Genomic DNA, 25,602 nt, shown 5'->3' with positions numbered 1-25,602 from the left:
GTTAAAAAGCCAATATGTAGCATAGTTCAGAAAGTTGACCTGATTGAGCAAAATTAATGTGATTTTTGGATTCAGCACACCAAAATTATCCTAAATCAGCTTAAAAACTTAAACAGTAAATTTGTTGTTGACCAGTGTGATCTTGCACACAGACAGACAAACAGACAGACAAACCAACACTGACAAAAACATAACCTCCTTGGTAGAGGTAACAAAGGTCCATGACTGTTAATACTGCTACTAAATATCAAGTATTAATGCTATAGATACTCTACTTACTTATATTTTTAACAAAGCTCAGATAGACTATTACCACAAAGTGACATATGTCAAGTGTCCATTCCTCACAGTATTATTTATACACAGCCTGCCTATTCCCCAGCAACGGCTTTTTTACCGTGACACTGCCTCTGTCCCCTTTCGCTCTCTTTCCTCGCTCTGTCCTCAGTAGTGACATGTGATTGGATAAAGTCAAGAGGAAGGGCACATCAGTCTGAATGCTAACAGTTTCTTGAGTGACTAGAGGGAGTGTGTCTTTATAGGGAGGTGACGGGGAGCTGTGGGATGGCACTGAGGCAGAGGCATGTATGTCACATTATATAGTGGATGAGCTGTTTGTTGTCAACCTCAGATGAATTAGTTTTTGAATGAAATACATTATTATTGGCTTCTGATCTGAGCTGATCTGTCCAGCCGCTGCCAAGTTAACTGAAACAATATTGTATAAAGAGCAAATTTATTAATAATAGCTAGTATTTTATCTTGGTTTTACATATTTATTTCAGATATATAAAGCTACACTAATGTAGCAATTGCTCAATTTAGACTAGTGGTTCCCAACCTTTTTTGGCTCGTGATCCCATTTTAACATCACAACTTTATGGTGACCCCAGACATTCAAAACTGAGACTTTTTTTTTTTCTTTGTTAAAATTAATTTGTTTTTGATCATGCAATAGTTTGAAAGTTTGCATATGTTGCAAATAAATATAAATTTTTGACAACGTTTATTCTACAGGGTGGGGAAGCAAAATTTACAATGAACATTTAGTTGTTCTTTCTCAGCAGGCACTATGTCAATTGTTTTGAAACCAAACATATATTGATGTCATAATCATACCTAACACTATTATCCATACCTTTTCAGAAACTTTTGCTCATATGAGTAATCAGGAAAGCAAACGTCAAAGAGTGTGTGATTTGCTGAATGCACTCGTCACACCAAAGGAGATTTCAAAAATAGTTGGAGTGTCCATAAAGACTGTTTATAATGGAAAGAAGAGAATGACTATGAGCAAAACTATTACGAGAAAGTCTGGAAGATACTATTAAAGAAGAATGGGAGAAGTTGTCACCCGAATATTTGAGGAACACTTGCGCAAGTTTCAGGAAGCATGTGAAGGCAGTTATTGAGAAAGAAGGAGGACACAGAATAAAAACATTTTCTATTATGTCAATTTTCTTGTGGCAAATAAATTCTCATGACTTTCAATAAACTAATTGGTCATACACTGTCTTTCAATCCCTGCCTCAAAATACTGTAAATTTTGCTTCCCCACCCTGTATATAATATATATTATTATGAACGGAGGCATTTGTGGCATTTCAAATTACATATGCAAATGATTATACACTATGTGCATGTGTTTTGTTATTTAAAATAGTGCATTTTTCATTTTATTTATTTATTTAGATAGGGACAATGCACAACGTACATTAACCTTAACCTTGTAGTCCCTGGCCAGGCTGATGTTGTCATTAAAAAACAGACATTAATAAAAACTAAAACATACAAAAAGCAGTAAATCACCACCATTAACACATTGTTTAACATCTAGTGCAGTGGTTCCCAACCTTTTTTGGCTTTTGACCCCATTTTAACATCAGAAATTTCTGGCGACCCCAAACATTCAAAATGGAAACTTTTTTTTTTTTTTTGCTGAAATTGATTTGTTTTTGATCATGTAATAGTTTGCTATACTATGTTGCAAATAAACATTAATTTTAGATGACATTTAGTCTATATAATGTATATTATTATGGACGGAGGCAGAAAAGCCAGGTTGAGATTACTGCACAAAGTGAGAATTTTATTTTCCTTGGTCAGGATATGTACATATTTACAAGGCTGCAAATTAATATTGAAAAAACAATGACTCAAACTATGAATTATGAAAGAGCTGCAGCATCTGAAACTGACCACAATGAACATTTGAAAGATAAACAGTACCACAGTGCTTCAGTTTCAGCTTCACAGTTTGTCATGTCTTTTATATATTGGGATTGTCTCTCTCAAATCACCATATATTTTTTATTAGTAATTTTTTTTTTTTTTTTTTTACCAATTACTAGAAATTTCTTGTGACCCCATTTGAAACCAGGTGACCCCACGTTAAAAAGGTTAAAAAACACTGAGTTAGACTATTATAGCCATTAGAGCATAACCTTTCATCCTCTTCTGTAGGTGATTAATGCCATTGAACAGGACTACCGTCTACCCCCGCCCATGGACTGCCCCAGTGCGCTCCACCAGTTGATGCTGGACTGTTGGCAGAAGGATCGCAACGTACGACCGCGCTTCACCGACATTGTCAGCACCCTGGACAAGATGATCCGAAACCCCACCAGCCTCAAAGCTATAGCTAACATCCCTGCAGTGTGAGTTTAAACAGCTTTTCAACATTCCATACATATTCAATTCATATTCACTTGGACATTAAGTACATACAATTACAGTACGCTTTTCATCCATTTGTATATACAGTATTTACACATGCAGTCTTAACAACTAAGTCTGCATGCGCATGCTTATTTTTCATCTTCTCATAAAATAAACATGAATTTATTACAGTTGATTGCATCAAATGTGAACTTTTCCTCCCAAGGAGTTTTTTTCCTACTGCTTAGAAGTTACTTTCATCCCCATATTAGCTTAAGAAGTTCACATTTCCACATTTTGTGATGTATAAATATATTTTTTTTTACTTTTTAATTTATTGAAGTTAAAAAAAAACTTCTTTTTAGTGAAAGAAGGAAAATACACAGAAATATCTTATTTACTTTCCCATTCAGACTCAGACTTGTTGTTATTGGGTACTGTTTCTTACCGTTTTATGCACCTGTTTTGAAGAATTCCCCGACCCATTCTCAGCCACAGCTTCAGCCAAATTGGATGTGGATTTTTCACAGATTTTCCATTCAAATTATATGGCTCTGGCGAGGTTACCAGGGCCATTGAGAGACACCCTGAAGCCAATTGTTTTGGTGGTGTGCTTTGGGTCTCTTCCATGTTGAAAAGTGAACTTTTGTGAGAACTTTAGCCCAGTGTGAGTTTGGATTTGCAGGGGAGCATGTTATTCAACCAGGACGGTGACTTTATTAATGACCAGATTTCCACTACAATGAACTAAGAAGCATCCTCGTAGTGCTTATGCCTTCATGCCAATAGGATTCCTCCAAATCTTTTTTTTTTTTTTTGTTTCTGTCTCTTCCCTCAGGCCTTCACAGCCACTGTTGGACAGATCCATACCTGATTTTAACACATTCAGCTCGGTAGAGGACTGGCTCGGAGCCATCAAGATGAGCCAGTACAGAGATAACTTCCTCAACTCAGGCTTTACCTCCCTACAGCTGGTGGCTCAAATGACCTCAGAGTGAGTTCATCTGCTGGTGTTCGGATGAATATTTCTAAACCCATATGGCACTTGAAGGGCGCATTCATATAAGATGACTCAGTTTCAAGCACATTTTTTTTTTTTTTGTGAATAAACTCAGTAAATCAAGTTTTTAAATGACTGCATCAAAGTAAAGCTTAAGTCACAGGTGTCAAACATGCGGCCCCGGGGGCCAAGTCCGGCCCGCCAAAGGATCCAATCTGGCCCGCGAGATGAATTTACAAAGTGCAAAATGCAAAAATTACCCTGAAGATATTAACAGTCAAGGGCATCAAACTCAGAAATAACAGCATAATAACCTAGAAATAATGACTTCAAATTTCCTTCTTGGTTTAATATGAGAGAAATCATATGATATTATGTCTAAATAATGGAAATACCAATGTTTTCTCTTTGATTTATTGCAAAGAACATTAAATTCTGATATCCTTTAACAATAAAATGTCAATAACCTGAATAAATATGAACAACCTGAAATGTCTAAAGAAAAATAAGTGCAATTTTAACAATAGTCTGTCTGTTTTGTGCCTTGGTAGATCTGATCCATAATGCACATGTATAAGTCGTAAGTTGAGGCATAATATTGATCAAATTGTACTTATTTTTCTTCAGAAATTTCATTTTTTTCCAATTATTCACATCTTTTTTGTTTTGGATAGAAGTAGTTTGATCATTTAATGTTATTTTTTGCACTAAATAATTTGGAGTTGTCATTATTTATAGGCTATTATGCTATTATTTGATTGGTTTGGTCCACTGGAAATCAAATTAGGCTGAACTAAAATGAGTTTGACACCCAGCTAAAGTGATTAAAAAAATACAACATATAACATTGTCACTCTGGTAAGAACATTATCATATGTGCATTAATTATATTATTACTTTACTGTAAAGGATTTTCTGGTAACAACTATCCCAAATGGAATGGAAGTAAATGTGTGTAAAAAGGCATATTTTGTTTCCTGTTCATCTGTTGTGTTTTAAAAGACTAGTTCATGACTTCAATTGTCATAAAATGTGTTGTACCAATAGACACAAATATTGCACTTCATTTATTTTAATTAACAATGCTGCTCAGCCTACAAATTTATGTGAAAATGTTAAATCATTTTAACATTTTTTTTATTAAAAGTATAAGCTTGGGGCTTAGTGGCATTTATGCAGTCTCTTTGCAATGCAAAGCAACATGCATTAGCAAATCATCTCTCAAGTGATGGAATTAATTTGTTTTCTGTTCACTGCAGCTAACGTTCCATCCTACAATGATTGTGCTTTCATGTATACTAATGTTAGGACTATAAATGCACCAGGACAACATCTGTTTTTTTTCTAACATCATACTGATCCATCTTTAATAGGATGGTAATCCTTTCATCTATTGCTTCAAAATATGTTCACGCATTTTCTTTTTTTTTTTTTTTTTTTCCTGTCTCTGCCTGTGTTTCTCAAGGGACTTGCTGAGAATAGGAGTCACCCTAGCAGGCCACCAGAAGAAGATCCTCAGTAATGTCCAGTCCATGAGGGTGCAGATGAGCCAGTCGCCCACTACGATGGCATGACTACAAGAGGCGCTGTGCCACGGAACGGGCAGCATTCGTAGGACCAACAACAATGGCAGCCCTCGAATGACCCCCGATCCATCGGAACGCGCCAGAGTCGAGACAATTGTCTTAATCTAATTCACTACCATGACAACAGGAGACCAGGGTCTACACTACCACAACAGCTATCACACTTCATGCAATCCAGGCCAGAAGTTCAGGGTGCAGACTTAATACTGTTTCTTCATTTATCAGCAAAAGGAAAAAGAGACATAAGTTGCTGTGGTTAGTGAATGCCATTGATGCCATCACAAACCAGTTAACTCCAACAATCAGACATCGACACAGGGAATATCTCACAATTTCAGACTGTGTGGTAAAAAGATTGATATTGTACCTCTATATTATCTGGACTAGATGATGTTAAAATTGTAAACAGATGTGTGAGACATTTAGAAACACCTCGTGACCTGTGATTTTGCCCATACCGTTGTCAATGTGTGCAATGAAGATGCCTTGACCTTGGCCAGATAAAGTCCTAGAATAAAAAGCAATCACCAGTACGAATACGCAGAGAAAGAGGAATACAGGGATGTACAGTGGAGCACCATTTTCAATTTTCACATCATGATAGTTTGCTTGTTTTTAAATTTGAAAAAATGTATTATTAACTGATGGTGAAAATTCAGAGCTTAGTTATATTTTGTCTTTTTTCCATCCGATTGTTTGTTTGTATTTATCACTATAGCAAGATTCCGCCCACTTGTATTTTAACTTAAACACTACCTGTGGAGTCCTGGGTGAAAGGCCTTGCCAAAGGACTTCTTAACCAGCCCCACCCAGATTCAGAGAATATAAATATGTTTATCTCTTGCTAAATATGATTATATCTTTCATAATAAACCTTCATATTGAAGGTGATATGTATGAATATGTATGTACAGAACTCTCTGCTTGCATTTTTGGCAAAGACTTGTTTGTTGACTAGATTGTGTTAGACACATGCAATGTGTAGATTCCCACTGTGCCCTGGCTTCTTTTGGATGATTGGACAATGGACACAGGGTTGTCTCCTTCTACCAGGGGCACAAGGACACTCCTGATTGACTCTTCACCTGAGAAACATGTAAAAGGATTTGGTATTGTAGATCTATATGAAAATTGCCGTAGGAGTAATAATAATTGACAAAATATCCATCTATTGAGATCATGTTAAATGTGGGTGTACACATGCTGTCTCTTGCTGGTGAGCACTTGCTTGTACAGATTTGTTTTATGTTTTGTTTTCTTCATCTGTTGTTGTTTGTGTTTGGAGTGCTCAGCGCCAACCAGAGGGGATGGAAATGTCACACCATGGCCTGGCCCAAATCCACGGTAAGTACCCACTGATCACACAGGAGAACTAGTACTTATTGGAGGATTACTAGGGTGGTCCAAAAAATTTTTTTCTAAGATTCTCTGGATTAGAACCCTGCATTTGGTTCCATATGTGGCCAAATTACTTCGGTCTAAATTTTATGCAAATTAATTATTATTTAGAGGTTGCACAAGATGTGAAGATTGCTCTATATACTATAACATAACTAGCCAAATGAATAAGGCATATTATAATAATTTGTAATTTTATTCTCAAAATCAAACTGCAACTCGCATAAAAATGTTACTTAGAAAGTCCAGCAACCACTGTTGCTTTATTGAAATTACAAAAAATGTTCCTGTGTTCTTTGACAACTTGGAGCCAGTACTGTTTGTGATCTTCATTTTTTGTTTGGCCACAGTTGAAGTCTGCAATAAGCTCCACCCCTCTTTCAGCAACATCATTGACAACTTTTCTGGAATGCACAATTTGAGCAGCCTTCTGAAAGTCTTCATCATCAGCCCAGTCTTCTGGAGGAATTCTTAAGAATGTTTGTGGCAGATCCAAAGTTTCAAAGAAACACATAGGGCTGGTGGTGACAAAAACACTGATCTGCTTCCCTTCATAATCTGCTTGATTAAGGGCATCCCAACGCTTTAGTGGAACCTCTGAACCTTCATTTTCCATCATGTTGTGAACCATCAACTGCTTCTGCTCTTGTGTCACACTGGAGTCCAAGAATGCCAGGCCAACCAGTTCTTCACTCAAGTACCACAGATGTGGGCGGCCTTACTTCATACATATATTGCTAGATGAAGCACTCAAACCTTGGTTTTGACAGTACTGCAGCTTCTCTTAGCAGGTCAGCTCGGCTATGCAGAAAATGCAAAATTAGTCAAGGAAACTTCCAGCAACTTGTGCAACCTCTAAAACATCTCCTTTTTCTTCCAAATTTTTTCCTAAATCATCTTTTGAATGCCAAAACCTAATGCAGGGTTCTAATTGAGGTTATCTGAAACTTTATTTTTTACCATGATTGCTGGACCACCCTAAGGATTTCTCTACATCTGGTAGATTTTATATCAGGCAGATCTAGTCGGTCTCGTAGGTGCTGAAAATATCCCGTCCAAGGCTACTACAGTCCCGGCAAGTTTTCAATGCATGGGCGATGAGCTAATCAAGGCGGTGGAAATCGTAGTGAACCAGCGTCGCTTCTCTGTACATGCTGAACATCTGGGGGGAAGTTTGCCAACAGACGCCTGATGCCATTCTGATGAACACACAGTCTTAAACAGCCCACATGGGCCCAGTGGTTCCAGTGAAGCTGAGACAGTTACAGCACAGACTATCTACTGATACCACATGGGTAGGCAGGACGCTACAGTATACTTTTGGGTACTGCTTGCTTGTGAGATATCTTCTGTCCACATTATTCTAGGGGAATACCACGGATGACTGATGTTGCTCTGCAGTATCTTGAATTTTAGATTTGGAATATTTTTTTTTAAGCCGCTCTGGGTGGTGCACACGGTTGATTTCTCTTTTAGTTTGGGGATGGTGTTCTATGATTGCCGTGTGATTGGTCTGTGAAATATAATGATTTCACAGCGGTACAGATGTCTGTACAGCTTTGTATTCTTCTACATGTCATGGTTTAGAATTTAAAAAAATTGTATTACAGGCAAATTTAAGGAAGAATGCAATGTGGTAGCCTGTCTTATCAGGTATTAAAAAGATGGACAAACAATTTCTCATTGTAACTAAAGATATATATGTTTGACTTTATTTTATGTATTCATTTTGGATGTGTACATTTATATATTTTTCTTGGAGTATGAGGTGCATCAGAGTTGATACATAACTATGTTGATATAACTTAGGTACATTCAGTTGTACAGTTATGAGAGCCTCTTTGTTTGGTGACATGTTTATCTGAAATCCTGATATGTTTTGGAGCACTGATGATGACAAGATGAAATGGTTGTTTAGTTCAAATATATATAAATTAGTATTATTTGTTTGTATAGCCTGGAAAGAGAGGCAGATGTGTTTGTTTAACCCTTTCATGCACGAATTATGAGAACCTTAGTCAATATTTTTTTCTTGAGTGTTTTTGTTCCGCTTTAGGTATGAAAAAAACAATGCAATTGATTTTTTTTTTCTTTTTTTTTTTAATGAACGTATTTTTCATGGAGTTACAAATATGTCCACTCAGCTGGACACCATGCATTTAAGTTTTGAAGCAAAGAAACATTTATTTAAAAATCATCATCAGAAAGTGATATACTGTGTGAAAACTATGAAATAAAAGCATTTTTTATTCCGCTAATTGCTAAATTGCTAATGTTTTCTCACATTTTATCATACTCTCATATTAGTTATTACTCATTTCATGGAGATATTATCCTCCTGAGACCCAGGAAATGGACAGTTTTAGCTTTTTTACATTAAAAAATTGTCTTGATTGGAAAGTGCATCATGCAACAGTTTTTTCAGATACATTTTTAAAACTCTTTTTATTTATTGAGTGACTTTTTTAAAATCTGTTAAACCCTGACCATATTTTCAGGGGAAAAACGCCTAAAAAGACATACCCAAAGTAAATGAAGAATTACGTCACAATAATAAGGTTCATATGGATGTTCTTGGTGTCTATGGACATTTAGAGACCTCACAGAATCTATTCCCATTGTCTAAAATATTGTATCTATTACTATGCCTGAGTAAACTGTAACAAACTAAAAGAGAAATTAGAATTTTTTTATCCTCACTTGTTTTTTTTTCAGCTGGATTGACGATGATATGCATAAATTAACTGTTCGTGTCGGAGATTTTTAATAGTGTATATTTCACCCCACAAAGATTAAAAATCATGTTTGAACATTAAAGTTTGCACTAAAATACACTTTTGATGTACTTTTATTAACATTAGGGTCTAAACTTTGAGCAAAAGTTGAAAAAACATCCATTGTCCTGATTTATTATATTTTTATAGTAGATGAATATTAATGTAATTTTTTAGCCCTAATATAATTTTTGGGCCCCATCGGCCCGCCGGCGGGCTGATAGGGCTAAAGGGGTTTTAATGGAATGTCCTTTGCAATGCACAGCATTTTTATAGTAAAACTGTCAAACTTTTGTCCCCTACCGAGGACAAAATGCATTGCTGGGTCTCAGGAGAATATGCAAAAAAAAAAAATTGTTTGTAAATTACAGTCTAATAAGAATTAGTAATTGATTTACACTAAAACATGTTACTGCAGATCAGGTTTATGAAGAACAGGAAAGTTACAGTAATTGAATGTATTGCAGTGTTTTGGATGATGCATAAGAGTCCTGATATGGAACTAAAACAACAAAACCCATGAATAAACAATAGAAAAGCCGTAGAATAGCTGTCCACTGTAGTGACCAGTATGCATGAAAGGGTTAAATAGGTCAGTACATGGAATTGTTTATATCTGTTGTGCCTGTTGTTTAGTATTTGGTCTTTGGTTTGTATTTTTGGTGTCTTATAAGCCCATGTAAGGGGTGGGCATATTTTTATTCAGGACACAATAATAAAAAAAAAAAATCATTCATTCATATGATTGTTACAATATAAAATTAAATAAAAAAAATTTTGGAGAAAAAAAAAAAATAAGGAAGAAGTTTCAGGTTTTACTATTCAGGGCTCTAATGTTCCTGTTATAATATTCGTTTGACATACAGGCATGCCGGCAAATTTTTAAGTAACACACAATTACCAGGAGCTATTGTAGAATCTCATCTTTGCTATGACCTGACTGAAATCCCCTTTGGCCCTGTTTGAGACATGAGTGAAGACGGTCCTAACCACCTTCCAAAATTAGAAATTGATGGCAGGCCCATTAGCAGATTATTAAGTATACTCACCTCCCTCCAGACATTCTCCTCCTCCTCCCTTGTCTTTTCTGGCCTCTCCCTCTCTCCCTGGCTATTCCCGCTGGCTGGCAGATCTCCAACTCGTTTATCCTGGGTGTAACCAAGCTGTCCCGGGTCTGGGACCGGGGCTGGGCCGGGGCTGGCCTGAGAAATGGTTGACTCCACGCTCCAGTGGGCACAGGCAGAGGAGAGAGGGGAAGTAAGGGGGTGGGTGGAGGGGAGGAGGTGGGCTTGACACCTGCAGGGACCCCCCCTCTGAAAGGCATCTGATCAGCCACAGGGAAGGGAGACTGATGAGATCGTCAAAGAAACACCACACACACATGCACAAACAGAAGAACCCCCCGTTTTTTTATGCTCGTGTTTGTGTTTGTGTGAACCCTCACTGCATAAATCTAAATTTTACCAAGTGTATTTTTCTCATTTCTAGTCAAAATATCTCATCACACTTAAAATAAGACATAATCACCTAAAGAGTAACTTGTGAGGTATAAGTACTTGTTTTTAGACAATAGTTCTTGAATCTTATTTCAAGAAATCTTACCAAGATAATTTTCACTTGTTCTATTGGAATTGGACTTTTTCCACTTAATTCCAGATTTTTTTTTCCTTGAATTAAGCAAAAAAATCTTGAATTAGGCAAAAAAAAAAATCTTGAATTAAGTAAAAAAAAACAACAACCTTGAATTAAGAAAAAAAAAAAACAATCTTTAATTAAGCAAAAAAAAATCTTAAATTAAGCCAAAAAATCTGTCAATGGAACAAGTGAAAATTATTTTTGTAAGATTTCTTGAAATAAGATTTTCAAGATCTATTGTCTATAAGTCAGTTCTTATATCTCACTGAAAAGAACCCTCACTGCAAAAATCAAAATTTTACCAAGTGTATTTTTCTCATTTCTAGTCAAAATATCTCATCACACTTAAAATAAGACATAATCACCTAAAGAGTAACTTGTGAGGTATAAGTACTTGTTTTTAGACAATAGTTCTTGAATCTTATTTCAAGAAATCTTACCAAGATAATTTTCACTTGTTCTATTGGAATTGGATTTTTTCCACTTAATTCCAGATTTTTTTTCCTTGAATTAAGCAAAAAAAATCTTGAATTAGGCAAAAAAAAAATCTTGAATTAAGTAAAAAAAAACAACAACCTTGAATTAAGAAAAAAAAAAACAATCTTTAATTAAGCAAAAAAAATCTTGAATTAAGCCAAAAAATCTGTCAATGGAACAAGTGAAAATTATTTTTGTAAGATTTCTTGAAATAAGATTTTCAAGATCTATTGTTTATAAATCAGTTCTTATATCTCACTGAAAAGAACCCTCACTGCAAAAATCAAAATTTTACCAAGTGTATTTTTCTCATTTCTAGTCAAAATATCTCATCACACTTAAAATAAGACATAATCACCTAAAGAGTAACTTGTGAGGTATAAGTACTTGTTTTTAGACAATAGTTCTTGAATCTTATTTCAAGAAATCTTACCAAGATAATTTTCACTTGTTCTATTGGAATTGGACTTTTTCCACTTAATTCCAGATTTTTTTTTCCTTGAATTAAGCAAAAAAATCTTGAATTAGGCAAAAAAAAAAAATCTTGAATTAAGTAAAAAAAAACAACAACCTTGAATTAAGAAAAAAAAAAACAATCTTTAATTAAGCAAAAAAAAATCTTGAATTAAGCCAAAAAATCTGTCAATGGAACAAGTGAAAATTATTTTTGTAAGATTTCTTGAAATAAGATTTTCAAGATCTATTGTCTATAAGTCAGTTCTTATATCTCACTGAAAAGAACCCTCACTGCAAAAATCAAAATTTTACCAAGTGTATTTTTCTCATTTCTAGTCAAAATATCTCATCACACTTAAAATAAGACATAATCACCTAAAGAGGAACTTGTAAGTGAGATAAAAGAACATATTTTTAGACAATAGTTAATGAAAATCTTATTTCAAGAAGTCTTACCAAGATAATTTTGTCTTGTTCTATTGGAATTTGATTTTTTCGCTTAATTCCAGATTTTTTTTTCCTTGAATTAAGAAAAAAAATCTTGAATTAGGCAAAAAAAAAAATTAAAAAAAAAAAATCTTGAATTAAGCCAAAGAATCTTTAATTAAGCAAAAAAACAACAACAACAACAAAAAAAACCTCTATTGTTTAAAAATCAGTTCTTATATCTCACTGAAAAGAACCCTCAGTGCAAAAATCTAAATTTTATCAAGATAATTTTCTCTTGTTCCATTGGCAGGATTTTTTTTTTTTTTTTTGGCTTAATTCAAGATTTTTTGCTTAATTAAAGATTTTTAAATATATATATATATAAATATATATATATATATATATATATATATATATATATATATATTTTTTTTTTTTTTTTTTTTTTTTTTGCCTAATTCAAGCAAAGAAAAAAATCTGCCAACGGAACAAATAAAAATGATCTTGGTCCGATTTCTTGAAATAAGATTTTCAAGATCTAGTGTCTAAAAAATCAGTTCTTATATTGCACTGAAAAGTTACTTATCTCACTTACAAGTTCCTCTTTAGATGATTATGTCTTATTTTAAGTGTGATGAGATATTTTGACTAGAAATGAGAAAAACAGACTTGGTAAAATTTAGATTTTTGCAGTGAGGGTTCACAAAAACACAAACAAGTGCATAAAAATGGGGGTTCTTCTGTTTGTACATTTGTGTATGGTGTGTCTTTGACGATCTCATCAGTCTCCCTTCATTGTGGCTGATCAGATCAGATTTTTTTGCTTAATTTCAGATTTTTTTCCTTAAATTATGCAAAAAAAATCTTGAATTAAGCAAAAAAAATCTTGAATTAAGCAAAAAAATCTGCCAGTGGAACAAGTGAAAATTATCTTGTTAAGACTTCTTGAAATAAAATTTTCAAGAGCTAGTGTCTAAAAATAAGTTCTTATATCGCACTGAAAAGTTCCTCTTAAGGTGATTATGTCTTATTTTAAGTGTGATGAGATATTTTGACCAGAAACGAGAAAAATACACTTGGTACAATTTTGATTTTTGCAGTGTAAGCTTGGCAATTTGGCACCGCTAGTTTATGACCAACGCTCGCCCTGAGATGATACTTTTAAATTAGGGAATCGATTCACAGAAGATGAACAAACCAAAAGACTTCCCATCACTACTGAATATAATCTAGATGGTCCTATTCTGAGTGAAAAGTTGGTCTAGTTTTAAGAATGTTAGTGGCAAGAATGTCATGCTAATTTTGAGAATTCTTACCAAGAAAAAAAATGCTTACCCCATCGGCAGATTTTTTGGCTCGGAATAAATTATTTTAATCTCATTTTAGGGATTATTTTTCGTGTTTTAACTGAGGCATTTTTTGCAGCGTTAGAAGATCCTCACTGCAAAAATCAGAATTTTACCAAGTGTATTTTTCTCATTTCTAGTTGAAATATCTCATCACATGTAAAATAAGACATATTCACTGACAGAGTAACTTTGAAATATAAGTGAAATATAAGAACTGATTTTTAGACAATAGATCTTGAAAATCTTATTTCAAGAAATCTTACCAAGATAATTTTCATTTGTTCCATTGGCAGATTTTTTTTGCTTAATTCAAGATTTTTTTGGCTTAATTCAAGGTTGTTGTTTTTTTTGTTTTTTTTGCTTAATTCAAGATTTTTTGGCTTAATTCAGGATTTTTTTTGCTTAATTCAAGACTTTTTTTTGCGTAATTCAAGATTTTTTGTCTTAATTCAGGATTTTTTTTGCTTAATTCAAGACTTTTTTTTGCATAATTCAAGATTTTTTTGCTTAATTCAAGGAAAAAAATCTGGAATTAAGCAAAAAAAATCCACTTCTAATGGAACAAGTGAAAATTATCTTGGTAAGATTTCTTAAAATAAGATTCAAGATCAATTGTCTAAAAATAAGTTCTTATATCTCACAAGTTACTCTTTAGGTGATTATGTCTTATTTTAAGTGTGATGAGATATTTTGACTAGAAATGAGAAAAATACACTTGGTAAAATTTAGATTTTTGCAGTGAGGGTTCACACAAACACAAACAAGAGCATAAAAAACGGGTGGTTCTTCTGTTTGTGCATGTGTGTGTGGTGTGTCTGATGATCTCATCAGTCTCCGTTCCCTGCGGCTGATCAGATTGGATTTTTTTTGTTTAATTCCAGATTTTTTTCCTTGAGTTATGCAAAAAAAATCTTGAATTAAGCAAAAAAATCTGCCAGTGGAACAAATGAAAATTATCTTGGTAAAATTCCTTGAAATAATATTTTCAAGCACTGTTGTCTAAAAATAAGTTCTTATATCTCACTTACAATTATTTTTTTTTTTTTTTTTTTTTTTCTTTTTTCAAGTGTAGCATTTTTTGCAGCATTGGAAAAACCTCACTGCAAAAATCAGAATCTTACCAAGTGTATTTTTCTCATTTCTTGTCAAAATATCTCATCACACGTAAAATAAGACATAATCACCTACAGAGTAACTTTTCAGTGAGATATAAGAACTTATTTTTAGACAATAGATCTTGAAAATCTTATTTCAAGAAATCTTACCAAGATAATTTTCATTTGTTCCATTGGCAGATTTTTTGGCTTAATTCAAGATTTTTTAGTTTTGTTTTTTGTTTGGTTTTTTTTGCTTAATTCAAGATTTTTTGGCTTAATTCAAGATTTTTTTGGCTTAATTCAAGTTTTTGTTTTGTTTTTTGTTTTTTGTTTTTTTTTGCTTAATTCAAGATTTTTTGGCTTAATTCAAGATGTTTTTTTGCTTAATTCAAGAAAAAAAATCTGGAATTAAGCAAAAAAAATCCACTTCCAATGGAACAAGTGAAAATTATCTTGGTAAGATTTCTTAAAATAAGATTCAAGATCTATTGTCTAAAAATAAGTTCTTATATCTCACAAGTTACTCTTTAGGTGATTATGTCTTATTTTAAGTGTGATGAGATATTTTGACTAGAAATGAGAAAAATACACTTGGTAAAATTTAGATTTTTGCAGTGAGGGTTCACACAAACACAAACAAGAGCATAAAAAACGGGTGGTTCTTCTGTTTGTGCATGTGTGTGTGGTGTGTCTGATGATCTCATCAGTCTCCGTTCCCTGCGGCTGATCAGATTGGATTTTTTTTGTTTAATTCCAGATTTTTTTCCTTGAGTTATGCAAAAAAAATCTTGAATTAAGCAAAAAAATCTGCCAGTGGAACAAATGAAAATTATCTTGGTAAAATTCCTTGAAATAATATTTTCAAGCACTGTTGTCTAAAAATAAGTTCTTATATCTCACTTACAATTATTATTATTATTATTATTTTTTTTTTTTCTTGTTTCAAGTGTAGCATTTTTTGCAGCATTGGAAAAACCTCACTGCAAAAATCAGAATCTTACCAAGTGTATTTTTCTCATTTCTTGTCAAAATATCTCATCACACGTAAAATAAGACGTAATCACCTACAGAGTAACTTTTCAGTGAGATATAAGAACTTATTTTTAGACAATAGATCTCGAAAATCTTATTTCAAGAAATCTTACCAAGATAATTTTCATTTGTTCCATTGGCAGATTTTTTGGCTTAATTCAAGATTTTTTTGTTTTGTTTTTTGTTTGGTTTTTTTTTGCTTAATTCAAGATTTTTTGGCTTAATTCAAGATTTTTTTGGCTTAATTCAAGTTTTTTTTTTTGTTTTGTTTTTTGTTTTTTGTTTTTTTTTGCTTAATTCAAGATTTTTTGGCTTAATTCAAGATTTTTTTTGCTTAATTCAAGAAAAAAAATCTGGAATTAAGCAAAAAAAAATCCACTTCCAATGGAACAAGTGAAAATTATCTTGGTAAGATTTCTTAAAATAAGATTCAAGATCTATTGTCTAAAAATAAGTTCTTATATCTCACAAGTTACTCTTTAGGTGATTATGTCTTATTTTAAGTGTGATGAGATATTTTGACTAGAAATGAGAAAAATACACTTGGTAAAATTTAGATTTTTGCAGTGAGGGTTCACACAAACACAAACAAGAGCATAAAAAACGGGTGGTTCTTCTGTTTGTGCATGTGTGTGTGGTGTGTCTGATGATCTCATCAGTCTCCGTTCCTTGCGGCTGATCAGATTGGATTTTTTTTGTTTAATTCCAGATTTTTTTCCTTGAGTTATGCAAAAAAATCTTGAATTAAGCAAAAAAAATCTGCCAGTGGAACAAATGAAAATTATCTTGGTAAAATTCCTTGAAATAATATTTTCAAGCACTGTTGTCTAAAAATAAGTTCTTATATCTCACTTACAATTATTATTATTATTATTTTTTTTTTTTTTCTTGTTTCAAGTGTAGCATTTTTTGCAGCATTGGAAAAACCTCACTGCAAAAATCAGAATCTTACCAAGTGTATTTTTCTCATTTCTTGTCAAAATATCTCATCACACGTAAAATAAGACGTAATCACTTACAGAGTAACTTTTCAGTGAGATATAAGAACTTATTTTTAGACAATAGATCTTGAAAATCTTATTTCAAGAAATCTTACCAAGATAATTTTCATTTGTTCCATTGGCAGATTTTTTAGGCTTAATTCAAGATTTTTTTGTTTGGTTTTTTGTTTGGTTTTTTTTTTGCTTAATTCAAGATTTTTTGGCTTAATTCAAGATTTTTTTGGCTTAATTCAAGTTTTTTTTTTTGTTTTGTTTTTTGTTTTTTTTTGCTTAATTCAAGATTTTTTGGCTTAATTCAAGATTTTTTTTGCTTAATTCAAGGAAAAAAATCTGGAATTAAGCAAAAAAATCCACTTCCAATGGAACAAGTGAAAATTATCTTGGTAAGATTTCTTAAAATAAAATTCAAGATCTATTGTCTAAAAATAAGTTCTTATATCTCACAAGTTACTCTTTAGGTGATTATGTCTTATTTTAAGTGTGATGAGATATTTTGACTAGAAATGAGAAAAATACACTTGGTAAAATTTAGATTTTTGCAGTGAGGGTTCACACAAACACAAACAAGAGCATAAAAAACGGGTGGTTCTTCTGTTTGTGCATGTGTGTGTGGTGTGTCTGATGATCTCATCAGTCTCCGTTCCTTGCGGCTGATCAGATTGGATTTTTTTTGTTTAATTCCAGATTTTTTTCCTTGAGTTATGCAAAAAAAATCTTGAATTAAGCAAAAAAAATCTGCCAGTGGAACAAATGAAAATTATCTTGGTAAAATTCCTTGAAATAATATTTTCAAGCACTGTTGTCTAAAAATAAGTTCTTATATCTCACTTACAATTATTATTATTATTATTTTTTTTTTTTTTCTTGTTTCAAGTGTAGCATTTTTTGCAGCATTGGAAAAACCTCACTGCAAAAATCAGAATCTTACCAAGTGTATTTTTCTCATTTCTTGTCAAAATATCTCATCACACGTAAAATAAGACGTAATCACTTACAGAGTAACTTTTCAGTGAGATATAAGAACTTATTTTTAGACAATAGATCTTGAAAATCTTATTTCAAGAAATCTTACCAAGATAATTTTCATTTGTTCCATTGGCAGATTTTTTGGCTTAATTCAAGATTTTTTTGTTTGGTTTTTTGTTTGGTTTTTTTTTTGCTTAATTCAAGATTTTTTGGCTTAATTCAAGATTTTTTTTGGCTTAATTCAAGTTTTTGTTTTGTTTTTTGTTTTTTTTTGCTTAATTCAAGATTTTTTGGCTTAATTCAAGATTTTTTTGGCTTAATTCAAGGAAAAAAATCTGGAATTAAGCAAAAAAAATCCACTTCCAATGGAACAAGTGAAAATTATCTTGGTAAGATTTCTTAAAATAAGATTCAAGATCTATTGTCTAAAAATAAGTTCTTATATCTCACAAGTTACTCTTTAGGTGATTATGTCTTATTTTAAGTGTGATGAGATATTTTGACTAGAAATGAGAAAAATACACTTGGTAAAATTTAGATTTTTGCAGTGAGGGTTCACACAAACACAAACAAGAGCATAAAAAACGGGTGGTTCTTCTGTTTGTGCATGTGTGTGTGGTGTGTCTGATGATCTCATCAGTCTCCGTTCCTTGCGGCTGATCAGATTGGATTTTTTTTGTTTAATTCCAGATTTTTTTCCTTGAGTTATGCAAAAAAAATCTTGAATTAAGCAAAAAAAATCTGCCAGTGGAACAAATGAAAATTATCTTGGTAAAATTCCTTGAAATAATATTTTCAAGCACTGTTGTCTAAAAATAAGTTCTTATATCTCACTTACAATTATTATTATTATTATTTTTTTTTTTTTCTTGTTTCAAGTGTAGCATTTTTTGCAGCATTGGAAAAACCTCACTGCAAAAATCAGAATCTTACCAAGTGTATTTTTCTCATTTCTTGTCAAAATATCTCATCACACGTAAAATAAGACGTAATCACTTACAGAGTAACTTTTCAGTGAGATATAAGAACTTATTTTTAGACAATAGATCTTGAAAATCTTATTTCAAGAAATCTTACCAAGATAATTTTCATTTGTTCCATTGGCAGATTTTTTGGCTTAATTCAAGATTTTTTTGTTTGGTTTTTTGTTTGGTTTTTTTTTGCTTAATTCAAGATTTTTTGGCTTAATTCAAGATTTTTTTGGCTTAATTCAAGTTTTTGTTTTGTTTTTTGTTTTTTTTTGCTTAATTCAAGATTTTTTGGCTTAATTCAAGATTTTTTTGGCTTAATTCAAGGAAAAAAATCTGGAATTAAGCAAAAAAAATCCACTTCCAATGGAACAAGTGAAAATTATCTTGGTAAGATTTCTTAAAATAAGATTCAAGATCTATTGTCTAAAAATAAGTTCTTATATCTCACAAGTTACTCTTTAGGTGATTATGTCTTATTTTAAGTGTGATGAGATATTTTGACTAGAAATGAGAAAAATACACTTGGTAAAATTGAGATTTTTGCAGTGAGGGTTCACACAAACACAAACAAGAGCATAAAAAACGGGTGGTTCTTCTGTTTGTGCATGTGTGTGTGGTGTGTCTGATGATCTCATCAGTCTCCGTTCCTTGCGGCTGATCAGATTGGATTTTTTTTGTTTAATTCCAGATTTTTTTTCCTTGAGTTATGCAAAAAAAATCTTGAATTAAGCAAAAAAAATCTGCCAGTGGAACAAATGAAAATTATCTTGGTAAAATTCCTTGAAATAATATTTTCAAGCACTGTTGTCTAAAAATAAGTTCTTATATCTCACTTACAATTATTATTATTATTATTTTTTTTTTTTTTTTCTTGTTTCAAGTGTAGCATTTTTTGCAGCATTGGAAAAACCTCACTGCAAAAATCAGAATCTTACCAAGTGTATTTTTCTCATTTCTTGTCAAAATATCTCATCACACGTAAAATAAGACGTAATCACCTACAGAGTAACTTTTCAGTGAGATATAAGAACTTATTTTTAGACAATAGATCTTGAAAATCTTATTTCAAGAAATCTTACCAAGATAATTTTCATTTGTTCCATTGGCAGATTTTTTGGCTTAATTCAAGATTTTTTTGTTTGGTTTTTTGTTTGGTTTTTTTTTGCTTAATTCAAGATTTTTTGGCTTAATTCAAGATTTTTTTGGCTTAATTCAAGTTTTTTTTTTTTGTTTTGTTTTTTGTTTTTTTTTTGCTTAATTCAAGATTTTTTGGCTTAATTCAAGATTTTTTTTGCTTAATTCAAGGAAAAAAATCTGGAATTAAGCAAAAAAATCCACTTCCAATGGAACAAGTGAAAATTATCTTGGTAAGATTTCTTAAAATAAGATTCAAGATCTATTGTCTAAAAATAAGTTCTTATATCTCACAAGTTACTCTTTAGGTGATTATGTCTTATTTTAAGTGTGATGAGATATTTTGACTAGAAATGAGAAAAATACACTTGGTAAAATTTAGATTTTTGCAGTGAGGGTTCACACAAACACAAACAAGAGCATAAAAAACGGGTGGTTCTTCTGTTTGTGCATGTGTGTGTGGTGTGTCTGATGATCTCATCAGTCTCCGTTCCCTGCGGCTGATCAGATTGGATTTTTTTTGTTTAATTCCAGATTTTTTTCCTTGAGTTATGCAAAAAAAATCTTGAATTAAGCAAAAAAAATCTGCCAGTGGAACAAATGAAAATTATCTTGGTAAAATTCCTTGAAATAATATTTTCAAGCACTATTGTCTAAAAATAAGTTCTTATATCGCACTGAAAAGTTCCTTTTTAGGTGATTATGTCTTATTTTAAGCGTGATAAGATATTTTGACTAGAAATAAGAAAAATACACTTGGTAAGATTTGGATTTTTGCAGTGCTGATGCTCCGTGATGAGAAAGTGGTTGAAACGTGACAGAGTGTGTGTGCGTATGTGACACATAAAGGGGTGTGTGTGTGTGGAGGGGGTGAGTCAATTTTACAAGAGGGATGGGTTGAGGGGGTGGGGTAGACCACTGAGATGAAAGTACAGAAAGTTAGTTTATTGAAGTGAATCAGCTCCTTTCATGTCACGGTGCAGTTTATGTGGCAACAACTCTTTCATTATATAAATGTCGATTCTTATGGTTAGTCGGGTAATGGGAAATACTGTAATCAGGCAACTGTTATGGCTTATTGGTAAAATCAATTACTTTTTCTTTTGAGTTCTCTCACTCATTGATTTAGCAAGTCTTCCTAAATATAATCACATGCTCTTCTTCGAGATTGGCATAAATCCCTTTCACCAAAGCCAGTGATTCAATTTGAATGCATTAGTCCCCTATTCAGCTCAGTCTCATGTATTTGCTTTTCAACCCAAGAGCCTGTGAATGAGAAGATAGAATGTATTCATTATGCAACAGTGTAATTCTTTTTTTTTTTTTTTCAATTTGCTCTGTTTGTCTTTCTAAATATCTGACTGTAATGACACTCCAATGTGATGAATGGAGAGGCGGCTCGCCTGCCTGCCGCTTCATATGGAAGCCATTCATCACACACACTGATACAAAACACAAGAACAGAGCTTGTTAAATGTTTCATGGTGCTGTAACTGTCTGAGAAGTGACCAACGATGCTTTAAGTTGCCGATTTCATGCCTGTCATTTATAAGTCAGAAGAGCAGAAGCTGAGTTCACCTGAAAATGACCTGACATGACTCCCCCTACTAAACTAAACTTATTAAACTGTTTTATTTTCTGTCTTTTTTCTTCTGTTTCAGACGCTGAACCTGTTTTATATACAGGGCTATGCGGTGGACCCGAAGATTTACACACTTATAAAACAGCATACACATTACACTCCATGCTCACACATTCACAATTACACACACAGTTAACACAGAAGAATTATTATGGGAAGACCAGGTGAAATGTGACCTTTCCGGGATACTTGTCACGACCTCCCTCTGTGGTACAAAGTGGATCGGGAAGTTGACTACGAGTGTGCACGTGTCATTGTTTATTTGTGTGTGTGTGTGTGTGTGTGTGTGTGAGTGAGCGAATGCATGTGAATAGCAGGCACATTTTGTGTGTACAGACATTTACGTGTGCACAGGTACATCGTTTAGGAGTGTGAACGGTTTCCTTTTGTTTTGTTTCTGTATAGCTACCACTTGTAAATTGTGACGAGTACGTGTCAAGAGTTTGTAAGCTGTAACTTTCTGAGAACTATTGTACTAAAATGCACTCAATAAACGCCTTGGAAAACAAGTCAATCACGTTACGGTCTGTGACTCAATGGGTGATAATTCTGTTTTCATAAATGGTGACTCAAGTAAGCAGAAAGGAAGGGTTATTATCCACTAACACCACTGTCAGCACTGTGCATGAGTGTGACATCTAATGCTTGGTTTCATAATGGCTGAGGAAATAAACAGCTTTTTGTCACCGCCAGTCTGGCTGGCAGCATGTGTTAAAAGCCATCAGCGACTAATAAACAAGCCATCACTCGGAATTCATGCAAACTCCCCCAAAAATAGTTTTTTTTTTTCACAAACCAGTGGAAATTATGCATCCATCTAATCTCTGCCTCACATATGTTTGCAAACGCAGACAGCATTAACAAAGCACGGTAGTCTAATAGATTTCAGTTGGCAGAGACTTTTAAAGGCGTCTGTGGAGGTGATGTGGTTGATGGGGTGATGCAAAAGATACAGCGGTGCATCCAACTCTCAGTATTTCTCCACAACTGTCAACTCTAATTGACTGATAATGTCCAGCATCACATTAGCAAAAGAGACTGCTGTGCCAAGAATACGCAGCCAAAAAAAGATTCATAAAACAGCCAATATTTCTTCAAATTTCTTTAAGTGTGTCCCTCATCACTTTGCCTTTTAATGCCGATACATACAATGAAGTCACCGGAGAAGTGGCGAAAGCTTCTTTTTTTTTCACTCTGTAAATGTTTTGACTTGGTATTAATGATTCTCTGGAGATTTACTGAATTAAGTTTAGAGGTCAACTTTGTATTCACCGCTTTAAAGAGGATTTTATGCAGTAAGAAGAGCAGAGAGTCTCTAATGGGTCCAGATTATTATTCCTCTGTCGCTGGGATACATACCATCATTTCAAGTACAGCGAAAACTACAAAATAAGCACAAATTACCTCTTATTAAGCTTTTCACTTAATAACATTGTAAACATTGCATTTGCATATAAATAACTAGCTATTCCTTGTTATCTAATTTAATGTGATAAATAGCCGATGAAGGAAATATATTTGGTTAATTATTCATTCATTTCATTTCATTTATTTCGTTCATGGTTGTGCATTTCATCAGCAGACATTCAATAATTATCAGGTGAACAAACATGTACAGGGTGGGGAAGCAAAATTTACAAAGAACATTTAGTTGTTTTTTCTCAGCAGGCACTACGTCAATTGTTTTGAAACCAAACATATATTTAGGGCTGTGCAATTAATCGAAATTCAATTACGATTTCGATTATTACACGCAACGATTACAAAAATTATGTAATCAAGAAAAAAACGATTATTAATTTTGAGTTGTTTTAATTCACGCGCACGCAAGCTACCATGAGCTGCTCTGTCCCGACCCCCTCTAAGCTACTGCTGCCTGCTAGCCGGCAGGTCCACCCCAAGAGGAAAGTTGTACCTAGCCGTCTGGAAAAACAGCAGGAGAATCACAGCAGAAGTGCTTGGTAAACAAAAAAGGCAAGTGAAATTCAACTGTATGGAATCACTTTGGGTTTGATGAAGAAGACGAAGAGCAAAAACACATCACGTGCAAAAAGTGTTTTGTAGTTGTGTCCGCACCGACCGCTAACACAACAAACCTTTTTAACCATCTAAAGTTTAACCACCACCACCTTTATTGTAATCTTATGAAAAACTAAAACGCATAAAAACTTCGTCCGCAATGCAATCTTCAGTCTCCGGATCTCTTTATGCTGTAACTCCCGTATTAACCTAACCCTAACCCATATAACCCTAACGTACGTATTCTACAGTAGATGGCTGATGTATACAGAAGGCCTGAACTGAAACCTCATGGCACGCCACTGAATTTACTGTTTCATACTACATTGAACATACTTGAATTTATAATTTGCACTTTACGTGAGTTTTTTTATTTTTTTTTATTGCTACAGTTCTATGGCAAGTCTATAGCAGTTTAATTACAGTGCACTATTTGTTTACAAAAGGAAACATACTTGAATTTACAGTACACTTATTTGCATTCAAAGATTTTTTTGTTTCATACAAAAATGAACATACTTTGTTTTAGTGGTTAAATTTATTTATTTATGTTTAAAGAGTATATTTTACATTGCTTTGCAAGAAAAAAAATAAACAACTTTAAGGTTAACAAATAATCGTTTTTAATAATCGTGATTTCAATTATTGCTAAAATAATCGCGATTATTTTTTTTTTCTATAATCGAGCAGCCCTACATATATTGATGTCATAATCATACCTAACACTATTATCCATACCTTTTCAGAAACTTTTGCCCATATGAGTAATCAGGAAAGCAAACGTCAAAGAGTGTGTGATTTGCTGAATGCACTCATCACACCAAAGGAGATTTCAAAAATAGTTGGAGTGTCCATAAAGACTGTTTATAATGGAAAGAAGAGAATGACTATGAGCAAAACTATTACGAGAAAGTCTGGAAGTGGAGGAAGCAACAAAAAACATACCAAAGCTTTTATTAAAGCTCTCAAATCCAAAATCCTAAAGGATCCAACCAAATCCATGAGAAAAATGGCAATTGAACTTGAGGTAGACAACAAGACCGTTAGAAATGCAGTAAAATATGATTTGAAGTTAAAATCTTACACAAGAACACCAAAACACTTGTTGACAACAGCAACAAATCCAACTTTAGCAATTTTGGGAATCATGTTTATGGCCGCCTTCTAGCCCAGATCTAAACCCTCTGGATTCTGCTATTTGGGGCGTTTTAGAACATGCTACCAATAGAACATCACACAGCAATGTCGACTTTCTTAAAAATACTATTAAAGAAGAATGGGAGAAGTTGTCGCCCGAATATTTGAGGAACACTTGCCCAAGTTTCAGGAAGCGTGTGAAGGCAGTTATTGAGAAAGAAGGAGGACACATAGAATAAAAACATTTTCTATTATGTACATTTTCTTGTGGCAAATAAATTCTCATGACTTTCAATAAACTAATTGGTCATACACTGTCTTTCAATCCCTGCCTCAAAATACTGTAAATTTTGCTTCCCCACCCTGTACACACCCATGCTCGAAAAGGAGCAGGATGAAGAAAATCTTATATTTCCTGCCCCCTTCTAAATAATAATAATAGCTTTAATAGTTACATACTGTATAAAGTCAGACAAACCAAACAAAATACATCCCAAGATAATACAAAATGAATACAAAACCAAGTGCAAAACTACATATCGAGGAGGTACAAAACAAACAAAACATAGGAAAATATATACCTGATGAAATGATGCAAAACCATACCAGATCAAAATAAGTAAATAAATACGTCACAAATATGAAGCAAAATGTAAAAACTTACAACTTTTCATGTAATCTCATTGTTCTGCCTCTATATACTTTTTTCAGTTATGAATCTGACACTGAAAGTAAAGAAGGGGCAGGACTAGATAAGACTTTACTTCTTTGTGTCCCTTCTCAAACTGTGTTTATGAGTTGATTCATATGTGCACTTATGTTAAATGTATTGTATGTTGTT

General features: G+C 33.1%; 1 protein-coding gene across 2 annotated transcripts in view; it reads left to right on the top strand.

Moving 5' to 3' along the window:
- Positions 1-22,119, top strand: part of ephb1 (EPH receptor B1) — a 288,997-nt gene extending 266,878 nt beyond the window's left edge. For both annotated transcript variants that reach the window (XM_030161328.1, XM_030161327.1), the window contains exons 14-17: positions 2,464-2,657; positions 3,497-3,652; positions 5,124-6,588; positions 21,625-22,119. In XM_030161328.1, the coding sequence (XP_030017188.1) occupies positions 2,464-2,657; positions 3,497-3,652; positions 5,124-5,232 (459 nt within the window). In that variant the 3' untranslated portion in view covers positions 5,233-6,588; positions 21,625-22,119. The remainder of the gene's footprint in view (positions 1-2,463; positions 2,658-3,496; positions 3,653-5,123; positions 6,589-21,624) is intronic.
- Positions 22,120-25,602: the final 3,483 nt, after the last annotated feature.

This window comes from Sphaeramia orbicularis, chromosome 17 (genome assembly GCF_902148855.1).
Source record: "Sphaeramia orbicularis chromosome 17, fSphaOr1.1, whole genome shotgun sequence".
NCBI lineage: Eukaryota > Metazoa > Chordata > Actinopteri > Kurtiformes > Apogonidae > Sphaeramia > Sphaeramia orbicularis.
Note: the sequence above shows the minus strand (reverse complement) of the source record. Positions and strands in the feature narration are given on the sequence as shown.